The sequence below is a fragment of the Sus scrofa genome, chromosome 6, assembly GCF_000003025.6.
Source record: "Sus scrofa isolate TJ Tabasco breed Duroc chromosome 6, Sscrofa11.1, whole genome shotgun sequence".
Classification (NCBI taxonomy): Eukaryota; Metazoa; Chordata; class Mammalia; order Artiodactyla; family Suidae; genus Sus; species Sus scrofa.
This window is the reverse complement of record NC_010448.4, coordinates 75,127,555-75,144,384: the sequence shown is the minus strand read 5'-3', so window position 1 is coordinate 75,144,384 and position 16,830 is coordinate 75,127,555. Positions and strand designations below refer to the sequence as shown.

Below are 16,830 nucleotides of genomic sequence, written 5' to 3'. Positions count from 1 at the left end.
TCTCACCCTAAGACTCCGTTTTCCCTTGTTCAAAAGGGGGAGAAAAAAATCCTATGCTGGTAAGAGGATTTAATGAGGTAATGCAGCAAGGCGCTTAACACAGTGCCAGCCACACAATAATCGCTGAACACATAGAAGCTGTTACTGTTATACTTGGAATAGAAAGCCAAAGAAGAGTTACAATAAGGACAATTCTAAGCTCCGAAGTACTGTATTACAGAACTTCTGGATAACTACGCGCCTGCGCTGCCTGCGAGCTTCGGCTAGCGCGGCCGCTGCGCATGCGCCGGAAGTTGCAGCCGGGAAGCCAGCGAGGTCGGTTCCGCCCGACTCTAACATGGCGGCGCCCTTTGTCTGCTCTGAAGTGCCGTCCCCGGCCTTCTCGCGGCCGTGATGCACCTCCCTCTGTGGTGGGGTCCGGGACATGGCAGGTGAGGGTCAGCAAGCACCCGGGGCCGGGGGAGTCTCAGGAGTCGGGTGGAGGCGGCGGAGGTTGGGGCGCGACAGGACGCTGGGGACGGTTGTGTGGGGGGAGGGGAGGAAAGTGGACTGGGAAGGGAATCTGGACTGAGGAGACCCCGCAGGGCAGGATGGTGCAGGGCACATGGGCGGGGGGGGGCGCAGCCTGGCAGGCGGGCAGGGAATGGGCAGGCGTACTGGACCCTCAGTCCCGGAGAAGGGAGCGCGAGTTGCCTCTAGGCTAGGTGACACCCCAGCTGGTAGCATCTCCGCCCCCGCCGCTCGGCTGTCACCGCCCCTTGACCCCGCGCGCCGCGGCGGGTGGGCGTTCTGCCGCGAGGTGAGGGGGTGTGGGGGCAGCTCACTTTGGCAGGCGGGGCGGAAGGGCACAAGGGCCTAGGAGGAGCTGGCTGAGCAGGAGGTCGCCACTGCCCCTCACAAGATTATTTCATTCATTCATTCGTTCTCCTGACGGTGGTTGTGAGGCTAGAGCAAGTGATCTAGTCTCGAGTAGTGGTTAAAAAGTGTTAACTGTGGAGCCCGGCACCTGGGGTTTGAATGCTAACTCTGTGCTTGCCAACTGTGTCCTGGGACACGGTAGTTTCTTGCTCTCCGCCTCGGTTTTCTCATCTTTAAAGCAGAGATGAGAGTAAGCTCTGCCTTCTAAAATGCTTATAAAGATTAAATGAGGTAATAGGTATAAAGTGCTGAGACCGCTTCCTGGCACAAAGCAAATGCTCTATGTGTTCTTGGCCGTTATTTTTCAGATCACCATCATCCCCCAGAGCTCAGAGGCTCATGTGGGTGACACAGAGATGCGTAGGCAATTCTAATACAACGGAAGAAAAGCAGAGACGTTCTTGCTTTGGAAACACTGAGTAGAGGAGGCACCTCACTCAGTCTAGGTGAATCCAGGGAGGTTTCTGCCCCCAGGAAGCCGAGACCCGAAGAATGCTTGGGGAGTGCAGGCAGGAAAGGGGGAGAGTACTCTCAGTTGAAGAGAGAACTGGTGAGCAAGCTAGGGGAGCACTGTGATAATTAAGTTCTCTGCCTAGAGACAGAGATGAAAGGTAAGACTAAAGAAGCAGTCTGTGGTCTGGTCCCAGGAGGCCTTTTAAACCTAGCTGTGGGCTTGAAATTTTAAGATTAATGGAAGGGCATCTAAGAATCTGATTTTAGGAGTTCCCTTGTGGCACAGTGAGTTAAGGATCCAGTGTTGTCACTGCAGCAGCTTGAGTTGCTGCTGTGGTGTGGGTTCAGTCCCTATCCTGGGAACTTCCACATCCGAAGGGTGCAGCAAAAAAATAAATAAATAAATAAATAAATAAAAGAATTAGGGGTTCCCTTTGTGGCAAAGTGCAGACGAATCAAACTAGTATTCATGAGGTTGCAGGTTTGATCCCTGGCCTTGCTCAGTGGGTCAGGGATCCGGTATTGCCATGAGCTGTGATGTGGGTTGCAGATGCAGCTCAGATCCCAAGTGGCTGTGGCCAGCAGCTATGGCTCCAATTCGACCCCTAGCTAGCCTGGGAAGTTCCATGTGCCCCCAGTGTGGCCCTAAAAAGCAAAAAAAAAAAAAGAATCTGATTTTAGATGTATCCACTCTAGCTATGTGAAGAATATATTGAAGGGAGTGGGCCTGGAGGCCAATTGAGAGGCTACTAGAACTATCCTGGTGATAAATGAGAGTGGCCTTGCGTTAGAAAAGAGGCAGAAGGTGGAGAGAGTTGTTTTTGCGGTAGACTTGACCAAGTTGTTTATTACTTAGATGAGTGTATTAGAGATGGGGGGTGGGGTGAGGGCTGACTCCAAGTTTTTGACTGGTAGGTGGTGAAGCTGCTCAGTGGGACAGGGAACAGGATGGGGAGCAGGTTTGAGGAGAGAAGATAAATTTCGTTTTGAACATTGGTACAAGTAGGTGTCTGTAACACATTCAAGTGGAGCTGTCCAGAGGTGATCTAGCAGTTGTCATCCATCAAAGGTCACTAAAGTCGTGGGAAGGGATTCGTCAACTAGGGTTAGGATCTGGAATGGGAAGCACAGTGTCTGAGGCATGCCAGAGGAATGCCCATGCTATAATAATACTTGGGCTTTTGCTTATCAACCTTGTGTTATGTCTTTCGGTCAGCAGGCCTTCCTGAGTGGAGGGATTGGGATGGGTTTCATTCATCTTTGTGTTCCAGGTCTTGCACAGTGACTGGCATGCAGCAGGCAGTAACAATCCAATTTAACATTTATTGAGCGATTACTTTGTGCCAGGCTCTGCACAGTGCTCTGCATTTGCCTTTATTTGATGGATGAATGAAAGGACATGTCTTAGGGAGCAGGTACCCTACAGGTTCTCATCAGATTTTTCCACTTGGTCTTTAATTTAGGTAATGAGCTGGAGGAGGAGAGTCAAGCTGGAGTTTACGCTAAACTGCCAGAAAAGAGTAGCCTGGGCTACTTGGAAATCTGAGGTATGTCTGTAATACTCAAAGGTGAAACAAACCAGGAGGTCATTTTGTCCTTCTCTAGGCTCAGCGAGATTCAAATCACCCTTTTAAGATAGCTTTTTCTTTAAAATAGTAATGACAAAATCCTAGTTAATTTGGTTGGGAGATGGTTGGTAATATTGTCGTTTTACCAACAAAGATCAGGCTAGGTTGATCCCTGGGCATTGTTCACACCTTGTTTTAGTTAAGTAAAATCTAAAATGTGCTAACAAAGCAATCCCAAAGTACAGTGGCTGGAAGGAAATAGAGGTTTACTCCGCCCCTTAAGTTTGGAAGTAGGCAGCCCCGAGCTTCTAGGGCAGCTCACTCTGTTCCGTGAAGTCATCCAGGAACGGGGTTCCATTGATCATGTGGCTCTCCCAGGCTTCCATCTTCATGGACTAAGCTGGCTGCTCTAGCTCCTGCCATCATATATACACTCCATCTGGCAGAAAGGGGAAGACAGAGTGGGGAGCACATACTCGTTCCTTTTAAGGGTCTAATGTTTAAAAATACATATTTTTGTACAACATGTCCCCAAACATAAACATCTGGTGTACAACCAAAGAAGGAATCACCACTGTTCCAATGCTGGAGGGAAAGCCGGCTGAGAGAACCTGCTTTCTCCCCAGCGTGACTGGCTTGCTGGCTTGGGGGTTGGACTCAGCCTGGGGGAAGGTCCACTGCGTTGGTGAAAGAGGGCGGGGCCTGGCTCCCCAAGGCAGGCTGTTCTGGCCTTGGATAGTTTGTGTTGCTTGGGCCCAAGGAGTCCAGGTTTGTTTATGCAGTCAGTGTTTTCTGTGCGAACATGTCGAACACTGTGATGGGGGCTGCGGATGTGGAGGTGAGTGAGACTGGATCCCAGGAGCAAGGAGCTCTTAGCCGTACAGATAATCACAATACAGTGAAAGAAACACCATAGAGTCTGTTCAGAAAGGCGTGGTGTGGGAGTTCCTGGTGGTCTAGTGGTTAGGATTTGGTGCTTTCCCCTCTTCGGCCTGGGTTCAGTCCCTGGTCACATCAAGCTACTGCATGTGATGGCCAAAGAAATGAGAGTGAAAAAAAGTGTGGTGCACAGAGGGCCAGAGGATGACTGTCGTTGGAAGGTTCTACTGAGGGGGTAAAGACTTTGAGTACATGACATGTTTTGGCTTTTTTTTTTTTTTTTTTTTTTTTTTAGGGCCACACCCACAGCAAATGAAGGTTTCCAGGCTAGGGGTCCAGTTGGAGCCACAGCCACAACCACGCTGGATCCATAACCCACTGAACAAGGCCAGGGATTGAACCTGAATCTTCATGGATACTAGTCGGGTTCGTTAATTGCTGAGCCACGACGGGAACTCCTACATGACATGTTTTGGATTGGTAACCGTAAAGCTCCCTTTGGATAGAGGCTGCAGAGACTCTGGAGTCAGGTATGAATGTCTTCTTCCCTGGTTAGTGGCTCTTTGTCCTGAGGGCCAGTTACTTCATTGCTACACCTCAGTTTCCTCATCTGTAAAATAGGGGTAACAGTATCTACTTCATAGAATTGTGCCTAGGGGTCCTTTGGGAAGGGAAGGATTCTCTCTGCCTTTTTAATTCCTTCAATCTCGGATGCTTCTGGGAAGCCTTTTGCCAGCCCTGCCCAGCCCTCTGCCACCACAGCTGAGTTTGGAGCCCCTCCCTGTGATTTCTTAGCATCTTGCACAGGTCTCACAATTCATGCTTCCCCCCTGTGATGGTCATGGTTCTCCTTGCCTGTCTCCCTGTGGTGCCACCATTGGGGACAGGTCTTGTTTCTCCTGGTATTCTCACCATGTGGGTCACTTTCTGGCACGTAGCTGGTGCTCAGTAAATGTTGTTGGATGAATGGATGATCAGGCTGGAGGTCCTCCAGCGTGATGAGGGTTTGGCTTGCTGTTGCCGGAAGAGAGGACCACCTTGGTTCTGTACTTACTAGCCGTGTACCTTTGGGCAAAGTGCTTGATCTCTCTGCACCTCCATTTCCTGGGGGTAATGATGCCTCACACTAACTTTACTGGGTGGAATTGTTAATGAGGTAACCCAGAAAATGCTTAGCCAAGTCCTTGATTCCTTAATTGGTAACTAACGTTATTGTGTGTGTCTTAGGAGAGGATGGCCCTTCAGAAGGTCAGGAAAGAAAATATGCAGGAGGCAGAAAAAAATAGGGATACATGCACGAGGTGCAGAAGTCAGAAGGTTCTAGAGAAAGTGCTGCGGAGAGTAAGTCACCCTCCCTCACCTGACGTGGGCCCCTCCCAGATAACTGCTAACAGCACCTGTGTGTCCTTTGCGGCTCTTCTGCGCCAATGCACGTCTGAACGTGTAGATGGGGGCCGTCATTTTTAAGAGTTGAATGGCCTGATTTTGTTGCACATATACTGAGCCCTCCGTTTTGGGGCATCTTCTGTGGGCAGGGCTTCAGGTTTAACAGTTTGCCACCAAAAAAGATCCGGTGGGCCACTCTCTACCGTCCTGGAATTCCCCCAAGGATGGTGCCGTATGGGTGACACGGAGGTTGGCAGACATGGTGTCTGGCAGGGTGACAGACACCACAAAAGGGAGGGATCCCAGCCTTAGAGGAAACGAAAAATTCCCAATACATTTTACCCACAAAGCATTTTTTTTTTTCTGGCTTTTTAGGGCCGCACCTGAGCCATATAGAGGTTTCCAGGCCAGGGGGTCTAATTGGAGCTACACCATAGCCACAGCAATGCCAGATCTGAGCCGCAGCTGTCGGCCTACACCACAGCTCATGGCAACGCCAGATCCTTAACCCACTGAACAAGGCCAGGGATCGAACTCGCAACCTCATGTATCCTAGTTGGGATCCTTAACCACTGAGCCACAAGGGAACTCCCCCACAAAGCATATTGTGGAGACCGTACTCTCCTTCTTTTGCTGGCCCTGTTTTTAAATGATTGGAGTAGTGGCAGTCATAAAGAGTAAGCATTTTAGCACCGACTGATTTCAGCATGTGCTGCAGATGTGTGTGCCTGAGTGCTGGCATCGGAGTCTGGCACTCTTAAGGTCCTCGTGGATATCAGTACCTCTAGAGTCCAAGGGCCAGTTAAGGTTGACCTCAGTAGTGTGGTCACAGATAAACAGAAAACCAGGGCATGGGCTTTTAGACTCAGACCCGCTTGTGGTAAATTGGAGAGTTGAGCCTTGAGCTACAAGGGAGGGGAAGCAAAGGGCATGGTTAGAATAGAGAGTTGTTCACTCATGTCTAAACGGCAGTCTGCAGAGGTGCCGATTCCAGCCCAGAGTAGGGTCTGGACCGGAAAACAGGCTGGGTGGGTTCATTGTCACGTCAGAAGTCTGTTCAGCTTCTGGTCTTAAACAGGCAAGTAGAACCTGTTCTCCCTACCCCACCCGCACCGCTTCCTGCACGGGCGGGTAGTCTCGGCAGTAACTTTCCTGTCCTAAATGGAAGGCTCCAGGGCCCAGTGGGAAGTTGTCTCTCTGCAGCTCAGAAGCGAGGTTGGTGAAGCACATCTCATTTCTGTAGTCTCAGGGCCTCGAGGGCCCCTGTCAGGGACTTTCCTGGTTTACTGTAACTCCGTCAACTGTCCAGGTTAATGCTTCATTGTTTAAAGTCAGAAGGAACATTGTGTACTTTTGTAAATTGTTTTCTTAAATACTGAGTACATACAAAAGAATATGTGTGGAATCAAAGATAAGGCTGTAAGGAAGGCTCCTGTACCTGTCACCCAATTTATAAAACTGAATGTTACTGTTACCTTTGGAGCGGCCCTCCCCGTATCCTGTCCCATTCCTGCCCCAAGTGAGCACTGAATTTGGTTTTTATCCTTCTCTTGCTTTTCATTATAGTTTTACCACATGTGTTTGTATTGCTAAACAATGTATTGTTTAATTTTGTTTGTTTTTGAGCTTCACAAATCATTTTGTTTTCAATGATTTAAGTTTCTTACTTAACATAGATTCTTGAGAGTAATCCATGTTGTGTATAGGTGTATTTCATTTTCACTGATGAATAGTGTTCCATTGTACGAGCATTTATTTATCCTTTCTATTGTTGGGGGACCTTTGCTTCGTTTCCAGTGTTTTGCTGAGACAGACAGTGCTGCAGTGACCCCCCCTGGGGCCCCCGGTTATAGCCTCTCCAGGCTACTTCCCTGAATCACAGGGTGTCTGCATCTTTACTTTCACCATATAATACCAAACTGGCTCCAAAGTGGTTTCCCCAGTTCACACTTCAGCTGACAATTCTGTTTGCTTCATATCCTCCAAACAATGGTATTATCAAATTTAAAATTTTTTACTAATCTGATGGAAGTTCTGTGATACTTCACATGGTTTTGATTTGCATTCATGTTTATTAGTGGGTTGACCATCTTAGTGGGTTGGACCTAATTGATCATTCAGGTTTCAGCTTCTATGAAACAACTGCTTAAATCTTTAGTTCTTTTTTCTTTTTTTGGCTGCCTGGTGGCATATGGAGTTCCCGGGCCAGGGAGTAGACCCAAGCCGCAGTTATGACATATGCCACAGCTGTGGCAATGCTAGATCCTTAACCCACTGTGCCCGGCTAGGGATCGAACCTGCATCCTAGTGCTCCATAGACACTGCTGATCCCGTTGCACCACAGTGGGAGCTGCCTTAGTTCACTTTTGTATTGCACTGTTTGTCTTTTTTTTTTTTTTTCCCCCCGCTTTTTAGGGCTGCTTGTGGCATAGGGAGGTTCCCAGGCTGGGGGTCAAATCTGAGCTACAGCTGCTGGCCTACACCACAGCCACACAATGCAGGATCCGAGTCGAAGCACATCTGTGACCTATACCACAGCTCACGGCAACGCCAGATCCTTAACCCACTGAGTGAGACCAGGGATCAAACCTGAAACCTCATGGTTACTAGTCAGATTCATTTCTCCTGCACAGTGGGAACTCCTGTTTGTCTTTTTTATTACATGTAGACCTTTTTCCCTGTTTGTTTGTTTGTTTTTTCCTTTTTAGGGCTGCACCTGAGGCACATGGAGTTCCCAGGCTAGGTGTCCAGTAGGAGCTGTGGCCTACACCAGAGCCACAGCAATTCAGGATCCGAACCAAGTCTTCAACCTACACCACAGCTCATGGCGATGCGGGATCCTTAACCCACGGAGCAAGGCCAGGGATCGAGCCCGAGTCCTTTTGGGTGCTAGTCGGGTTTGTTAACTGCCGAGCCACGACGGGATCTCCTTGTTTTTTGTTTTGATACTAATCCATCATAGATGTTGTAACCACCCACTTCCAGTTTGTGGCTTGTCATTTTAGGGTTTTTTTTTTTTTTTAATGAATAGAAATTCTTAATTTTAATGTCATGTATCAATTTTTTTCAATATATAGTTGGCACTTTTTTTTTTAAGAACTTCCTTCCTGGAGTTCCCATTATGGCTCAGTGGAAACAAAATCTGACTAGTATCCATGAGGATGCAAGTTCAGTCCCTGGCCTCGCTCAGTGGGTTAAGGATCTGGTGTTGCCGTGAGCTGTGGTGTAGGTCGCAGGTGCTGCTCATAGTCTGTGTTGCTGTGGCTGTGGTGTAGGCTGGCAGCTACAGCTCCTATTCAGCCCCTAACCTGGGAACCTCCACATGCTGCTGGTGTGCCCTAAAAAAGAAAAAGAAAAAACTTCCTTCCTACTTTGCATTTATAAAGATAGTCCCTCATATATTGTCTTCCAAACATCTTATGATTTTGCCTTTTACATTAATGTCTTTAATCTGTTTATAGTTAATTTTATATATGGTGTGAGATAAAGAGCTTATTTATTTTTCATTTTAAAAATAAGCACATCAGATTGTCCCAGTACTATATATTGAAAAAAAGACCTCTCTTTCATTTGGCTATGGCCACCAGTAACCATTATCATACATCAAGTGTCCACAGATGTATGGGGTTTATTTCTGGGCTCTTTACTATCTGTTCTCTGTCTGTGTGCCAGCCTCACGCTGACTTAATTTCTAAATTTTTATGTAACAGTTCTGGGTATCTGGTAAGACTTTGGCCCTTTGCTTTTCTATAATTTTATTTTATTTTTATTTATTCATTTATTTTAAATTTATTCTGTTGGAGTTCCCATCGTGGCTCAGTGGTTAACGAATCCAACTAGGAACCATGAGGTTGCAGGTTTGATCCCTGGCCTTGCTCAGTGGGTTAAGGATCTGGTGTTGCCGTGAGCTGTGGTGTAGGTCGCAGATGCAGCTCGGATCCCGTGTTGCTGTAGCTCTGGTGTAGGCCAGCGGCTACAGCTCCAATTGGACCCCTAGCCTGGGAACCTCCATATGCTGCGGGAGTGGCTCTAGAAAAGGCAAAAAGACAATAAATAAATAAATAAAATAAATAAATTTATTCTATTGAAGTATAGTTGATTTACAATTATGTGTTAATTTCTGCTGTACAGCAGAGTGATTCGGTTCTATATGTACATACACATCTTTTTCACATTCTGTTCCATTATGGTTTCTTACAGGATACTGAATATAGTTCCCTGTGCTATACAGCAGGACCTCATTGTTTGTCCATTCTATATATAATAATTTGCATCTGCTAATCCTAAACTCCCAATCCATCCTTCCCCAACACCCCTCCCACTTGGCAACCACAAGTTTGTTCTCTATGTCTGAGTCTCTTTCTGTTTCATAGATAAGTTCATTTTTTTAAATTTTTTTGGCCATGCCTAAAAATGTGGACATTCCTGGGCCAGGGATCAAACCTGTGCCACAGCAGAAACCTGAGTGGCTGCAGTGACAATGCGATATCCTTAATGCGCTGAGCCACAGGAAAACTCCCTGAACTGTATCTTTTATAGTGTGCGAATTTGGGCTCTGGTCCAGTTGGGGCCATCTAATGGTTTGGATTCTCAGGGGGATTTTACACTGCTCTCTTTGGTGCCAAGATTTGATATGGGCTGTTTTTTGTGTGGCCTTCTTTCCATTAAGATCTGACCCTTTGCGGCCCAGCTTTATTCTGGAAGGCCCTCCCAAGAGACTTCCTGCCTTGGGGGGATGGGGAGAACTCCAGCTTGCTGAGTTTTGCAGATGCCCTCGCTGCCCACCCTCAAAGCTTTGCTTGCTCTGTGGATTCCAGCCTTCACTTGTATTTGTTTGATCTGTCAGTATTCCTTACTGATTTGTCAGTCCTTTGATTCATTTTTTAAAATTTATTTTTTATTTTTTATTACTCAATGAATTTATTATATTATAGTTGTACAATGATCATCACAATCCAATTTTATAGGATTTCCATCCCACAACCCCAGCGCATTCCCCCACCCCCCAAACTGTCTCATTTGGAAACCATAAGTATTTCAAAGTCTGTGAGTCAGTATCTGTTTTGCAAAGAAGTTCATTCTGTCCTTTTTTTAGATTCCACATGTCAGTGAAAGCATTTGATGTTGGTGTCTCATTGTATGACTGACTTCACTCAGCATGATAATTTCAAGGTCCACCCATGTTGCTAAAAATACCATTATTTTTTTCCTTTTAATGGCTGAGTAATAATCCATTGTGTATATGCACCACATCTTCTTGATCCACTCTTCTGTCAATGGACATTTAGGTTGTTTCCATGTCTTGGCTATTGCAAATAGTGCTGCAGTGAACATTGGAGTACCTGTGTCTTTTCGAGTCATGGTTTTCTCTGGATAGATGCCCAGGAGTGGGATTGCTGGATCAAATGGAGTTCTATTTTTAGTTTTCTGAGGAATCTCCATACTGTTTTCCACAGGGGTTGCACCAATTTGCAATCCCACCAAGAGTGTAATAGGGTTCCTTTTTCTTCACACCGTCTCCAGCACTTATTGTTTGTAGACTTTTTGATGATGGCCATTCTGGCCGGTGTAAGGTGGAACCTCATAGTGGTTTTGATTTGCATTTCTCTAATCATGAGTGATGTTGAACATCTTTTCATGTGTTTTTTGGCCATCTGTAGGTCTTCTTTGGAGAATTATCTGTTTAGATCTTCTGCCCATTTTTTGATGGAGTTGTTTGGTTTTTTGGTATTGAGCTGCAGAAGGTGTTTATAAATTTTGGAGGTTAATCCCTTGTCAGTCGATTCATTTGCAAAGATTTTCTCCCATTCTGTGGGTTGTCTTTTTGTTTTGTTTAGGGTTTCCTTTGCTGTGCAGAAACTTTTAAGTTTAATTAGGTCCCATTTGTTTATTTTTGTTTTTACTGTCATTACTCTAAGAGGATCTGAGAAGATGTTGCTGTCGTTTATGTCAGAGAGTGTTTGGCCTATATTTTCCTCTAAGAGTTTTATAATGTCTGGTCTTATATCTGGGTCTTTAATCCATTTTGCATTTATTTTTGTGTATGGTGTTAGGGAGTGTTCTAATTTCATTCTTTTCCATGTGGCTGTCCAGTTTTCCCAACACCACTTATTGAACAGGCTGTCTTTTCTGCATTGTATATTCTTGCCTCCTTTGTCATAGATTAGTTGGCTGTAGGTGTGTGGGTTTAATTCTGGGCTTTTGTTTTTTTTGTCTTTTTGCCTTTTTCTAGGGCCACATCCACGGCATATGGAGGTTCCCAGGTTAGGAGTCTAATCGGAGCCGTAGCCACTGGCCTATGCCAGAGCCACAGCAATGAGGGATCCGAGCTGCATGTGCAACCTACACCACAGCTCATGGCAATGCTGGATCCTTAACCCACTGAGCAAGGCCAGGGATCAAACCTGCAACCTCATGGTTCCTAGTTGATTCGTTAACCACTGAGCCACGATGGGAACTCCTGGGCTGTCTTTGTGCCAGTACCATACAGTTTTGATGATTGTTGCTTTGTAGTATAGTCTGAAGTCAGGGAGCCTGATTCCTCCAGCTCCCTTTTTCTTTTTCAGGATATCTTTGGCTTTTCTGGTTTTTTTGTGCTTCCAGATAAATTTTAAAATATTTTGTTCGAGTTCTGTGAAAAATGTCCTTGGTAATTTGATAAGGATTGCATTGAATCTGTAGATTGCCTTGGGCAGTATAGTCATTTTGATAATATTAACTCTTCCAATCCAACAGCATGGTATGTCTTTCCATCTATTTGTGTCATCTTTTATTTCTTTCATCAGTGTCTTACAGTTTTCAGAGTACAGGTCTTTTGTCTCTTTAGGTAGGTTTACTTCTAGGTATTTTATTCTTTCGGATGTGATGGTAAATGGGATTGCTTCCCTAATTTCTCTTTCTCATCTTTCATTGTTAGTATATAGAAAAGCCGTTGATTTCTGTGTATTAATTTTGTATCCTGTGACTTTGCCAAATTCCTGGATGAGCTCTAACAGTTTTCTGGTAGCGTCTCTAGGATTCTCTAGGTATAGCATCATGTCATCTGCAAATAGTGATAGTTTTACTTCTTCCTTTCCAGTTGGGATTCCTTTTATCTCTTTTACTTCTCTGATTGCTGTGGCTAAGACTTCCAACACTATGTTGAATAGTAGTTGATTCATTTTAAAAGATGTCCTACAGGGATTTCCCTGGTGGCTCAGTGGCTTAAGGATCTGGCCTTGTCACTGCTGGGCTCCGCTATAGTGTGGATTCGATCCCTGGCCTCGGAACTCCCACGTGCTGCGAGTGCAGCCAAAAAAAAAAAAAAAAAAGTTGTCCTACAATTTTTCTCAGCATTTATAGCTGTGTGTAGTGAGCGTCAGCCAGGGTACCTGGTGTACCATGCTTCCAGAAATTAAGATGCTTCAGTTTCTTTTCAGTTACAGTTTTGTGCTTCATTTGGCAGCAGCAGACTCTGAAGGTTAGAACTAAGTCTTAGTAATGTTTATTTCTGGCTTTTTTTTTAATAACTTTTTTTTTTTTTTTTTTGCTTTTTGGGCCCGCACCTGTGGCATATGGAGGTTCCCAGGCTAGGGGTCAAATCGGAGCTGTAGCCACTGGCCCACACCACAGCCACAGCAAGGCAGGATCCGAGCCGCCTCTTCAACCTACACCACAGCTCACAGCAATGAAAGATCCTTAACCCACTGAGCAAGGCCAGGGATTGAACCTGCATCCTCATGGATGCTAGTCAGATTCATTAACCACTGAGCCACGACAGGAACTCCTATAACATATTTCATAACACTCATTAATATAAAGAAAGGGAGTTGATAAATGCCAATTAATGACAGAATTTGCCCTTTTGGGACAGACTAAGGATCTGGTGAACCCAGAATTCCATGTCTGTCTGTGGGAGTTTTGTCCTTGTTTATAGTGAAAAGAGCACACCTTATAGAGTGAAGTAGACTTTGGCCTTGAATCTGGGCATGTTGGTGGACCTGGGTCAGGTGACAGCCCCTCTGAGCTGTATTTTGCTCATTGGCACAACAGGAGTGATGGTACTAAAACTCACCCAGGGGATTATTGTGGGTGTCGATGAGGTGGCATGTATATTGGAAACACTGTGCAGGCAGGTTGTCACAGCAGTGATTCCAGTCACCTCTTGGTGGCCTGTATCAGAGGTGTGCTCCCCATGTGCTGCTGCCCTTGGGCAACGACAAGCCTTCTATTTCTCATGCCCGCCACCTCCCTCAAGTGTTTAGGATGGTGGATCTTATTATTGGAAAGGCTGTGTTTTCTCTGGACACAGTTCCACCCACAGACCTTCCCCAGGATCCATGGTTTCCTCACAGCTCAGTGGGGTACCAGTCAGACCTCTGTATGGTGAGCTGTCCGATCAGCTGCTCACATCCAAGCATGACTTTGTGCCTGAACAGTGAGTGCAGTTAGAATTTTCAGGGTATCGAGGTTCCCTGGTGACCTTGTGGTTAAGGATTCAATGTTGTCACTGCCAAAAAATAAAAAAAATTAAAAAAAAAAGAATTTGCATGGTATTTACAGCCTGCCCTCCATCCGACACAGAATACCCCCTTGTGCTCCTGCTCACTGGGGACATGTTTTTTCGCCCACAGTGGAAACTGTCTTTCTTTTTTTTGCCATTTCTTGCGCCGCTCCTGCGGCATATGGAGGTTCCCAGGCTAGGGGTCCAATCAGAGCTGTAGCTGCCAGCCTACGTCAGAGCCACAGCAACTCAGGATCCGAGCCGCATCTGCGACCTACACCACAGCTCACGGCAACGCCGGATCATTAACCCACTGAGCAAGGGCAGGGACCGAACCCGCAACCTCATGGTTCCTAGTCGGATTCGTTAACCACTGCGCCACGACGGGAACTCCGAAACTGTCTTTCTAATATTTGCCAGCTTGAAACTGGAAGTGGTAACTTGTGCTTATTCATATTTCCTTGCTTGTTAGTGAGGTTGAACATCTGTTTTCTATATAGAGTATGTTGACCACTGATATTTTTGTCTTTTCTTTTTTTTTTTTTTTTTAGGACCACACCTGCGGCACATGGAGGTTCCCAGGCTAGGGGTCGAATTAGAACTATAGCTACCGGCCTGCACCACAGCCATAGCAACTCAGGACCCGAGCCTCATCTGTGACCTTCACCACAGCTCACGGTAATGCTGGATCCTTAACCCACTGAGCGAGGCCAGGGATCAAACCTGAAACCTCATGGTCCCTAGTCGGATTCGTTTCTGCTGGGCCACGACAGGGACTCCCAGACCACTGATTATTTCTTTTGTGAATTGCCTGTTCATTACTCTGACTCATTTTTCTGTTGGAAGATTTTTTTCTTGTTGATTAATTTTTAACAACTGCTTCATTGAGATAGTCACATACCATACAATTCACCTGTTTTAGGTGTACAATTCCATAGCTTTTAGTTTATTCACAGAGCTGTGCAACTGTCATCACCAAAACATTTTCATTATCCCCAGAAGAAACCCACCACCCGTTAGCAGTCACTTCTTATTTATCTCTATCCCCCAAGCCCTAGGCAGCCACTTTCTATCATTGTGGAGTCTTGGCGTTTCATATAAATGGAACCATGCAATTTGTGGCTGGCTTCTTTCACGTAGCACAGTATTTTCAAGCTTTGTTCAGGTTGTAGCGCGTTATTAGTACTTTCTTATTGTCAAATAATACTCCATTTTATGGATATGCCACATTTTATTTATCCACTCATTAGCTGATGGATATTTGGGCTGTTTTGACCTTTTGACTTATGAATAAGTAAACATTCGTCTGCAAGCCTTATGTGGCTATATGTTTTCACTGTTGATTAATTTTAAGAGCCTTTTATGTATCAGAACTATTAGCACTTACTTTCCGTATAGGCTCTAAATATTTTCCCCCAGTTTATATTTGCATTTGAGAAACTGAGAAGATACGGGTAGAGATGTGAATGAAACAGAACATTCAGATTTCTGACCAGTCTTTCATATCCCTAAGAATTAAGATCGTGTGCCTTCACTTCCCCACCGTGGCCCCTGTAAGGAGGCCCCTTGAGGTTGGTCTGCTTCCTGCTCTCTGTCTCTCTTTCTCTGTGTCTCTGTCTCTCACTCAGCCTGCTTGCCTTTGGGCCACAAACCAGGCAGCACTTGGGGTGGTTTCCAAGTTTCTCTCAGAAGCTCGCACTTCAAAGTGGCTGGCTGAAAACCCGCCAACATTGCAAGTCTTCCGTTAAAAGGCTTCCAGCAGCTTTGCTGATTCACACTGCTGCAGGTTGGGGGTTCAGGGGCTGGAGGTCAGTAGCACTGTTTCTTCAAGGGCCAGCGCTGGGGCCTGAGCTGCTGCTGCTTTCTTTTGTTTGCTTTTTAGGGTCTCACCAGTGGCATATGGAAGTTCCCCATTCTGGAATCGGAGCTACAGCCCCTGGCCTACACCACAGCCATAGCAATGCAGGATCCAAGCCGCATCTGTGACCTACAGCACAGCTCACAGCAACGCCAGATCCTTTAACCCACTGAGCAAGGCCAGGGATTGAACCTACATCTTCATGAATACTAGTCAGTCATTTCGCATCACCACAATGGGAATTCCCTGAGCTGCTTCTAATCCTCCCGGGACCGCTGTCCAAAAACTCCATTCTGGAGCAACCCTCAGCCTCTGGATTTGATGAGGCCAGGAGTTTTAAGAAATCATTGGAAATCGAGACATTGAATTCTTGACTTTTTTATCCAGGTGTACCTTAAGTTTTTGAGGTCTCTCAAAATAGTCCCCTGAAATAGCCTCTTACTAATTTAGTTTTTCTCAGTCAAGTTTTACAAAATATTAACTTTGGTTTAATCTTCTTTGGAATAGTAAATGTACAATTTGATGCTGGCTTATGTAGTTTATATATATTCATATATCGTTCATAGTTGATGTTCGCGTCCTATAGAGTTCATGGCCGTGAACTATTTCCAACATAGGGGAAGTTTTAGATTGAAAAAAACATCTGCTGAATGCTAGGGAAATATCTCACTTTATTGTCATTCACAGGGTATCTGTTATACTTCAAATATATGCATTTGTAATCTGGCAGTCTTATTAATGAAATCATTTACTCAACATTTATCAAATCTTAGTGGTAGAACGGCCCTTGGCAGTCACTAATCCTAATGAGGAAACAAACCTAGAAGAAGTCAGTCACGTGAATAGCACGTGCTGCATTGAAGTCCACATAATCCAGCTCCAAATAATTAGTATTCAACCTACTTTTTTCTTTTGGTTTGGATTCTTGATCTTAGTTCCATGGGGCAGCTAATCCATCCTTTGAAATTGCCACGATCTGTCTTTTCTCAGTGGAAGCCGAGTTACTCCTCCACAGTCGTCGTGTTCTTTGTAGACAGAAGGTAGCTTTTGCTGTCACATATGAGGCTTGTCTTCCAGTTACTGTTGAGTGGAAGCATTGCAGTTTGCAGGGCCTTTTCCTGGTCTTTTTCCCGGTCAAAGCTTTATCTGTCTTGGGTGCTTGGATACTGATGAGAAGAGAGGGGCAGGGAGGAAAGCATTGTGTTAGATCATTGTTGCTGGTGAGGGTTTATATGTAATAAGAATGATGGTGGCTGACAGCAACTTTATGAAGTGGGAACTTTTTT

The 16,830-nt window shown here is 45.5% G+C and overlaps 1 protein-coding gene across 5 annotated transcripts in view; it reads left to right on the top strand.

The window, feature by feature from the left end:
- The window catches only part of ZBTB17 (zinc finger and BTB domain containing 17), a 35,376-nt gene continuing 18,827 nt past the window's right edge, over nucleotides 282-16,830 (top strand). For 4 of the 5 annotated variants that reach the window (XM_021095400.1, XM_021095396.1, XM_021095395.1 and 1 more), the window contains exons 1-2: nucleotides 299-431; nucleotides 2,835-2,918. Coding sequence is in view for 2 of the 5 variants with exons in the window: in XM_021095395.1 (XP_020951054.1) it covers nucleotides 2,838-2,918 (81 nt within the window). In the remaining 3 variants the exon portion in view is untranslated. Of the gene's footprint in view, nucleotides 432-2,834; nucleotides 2,919-16,830 lie in introns of all 5 variants that reach the window. The other variant, XM_021095398.1, reaches the window with a different exon arrangement.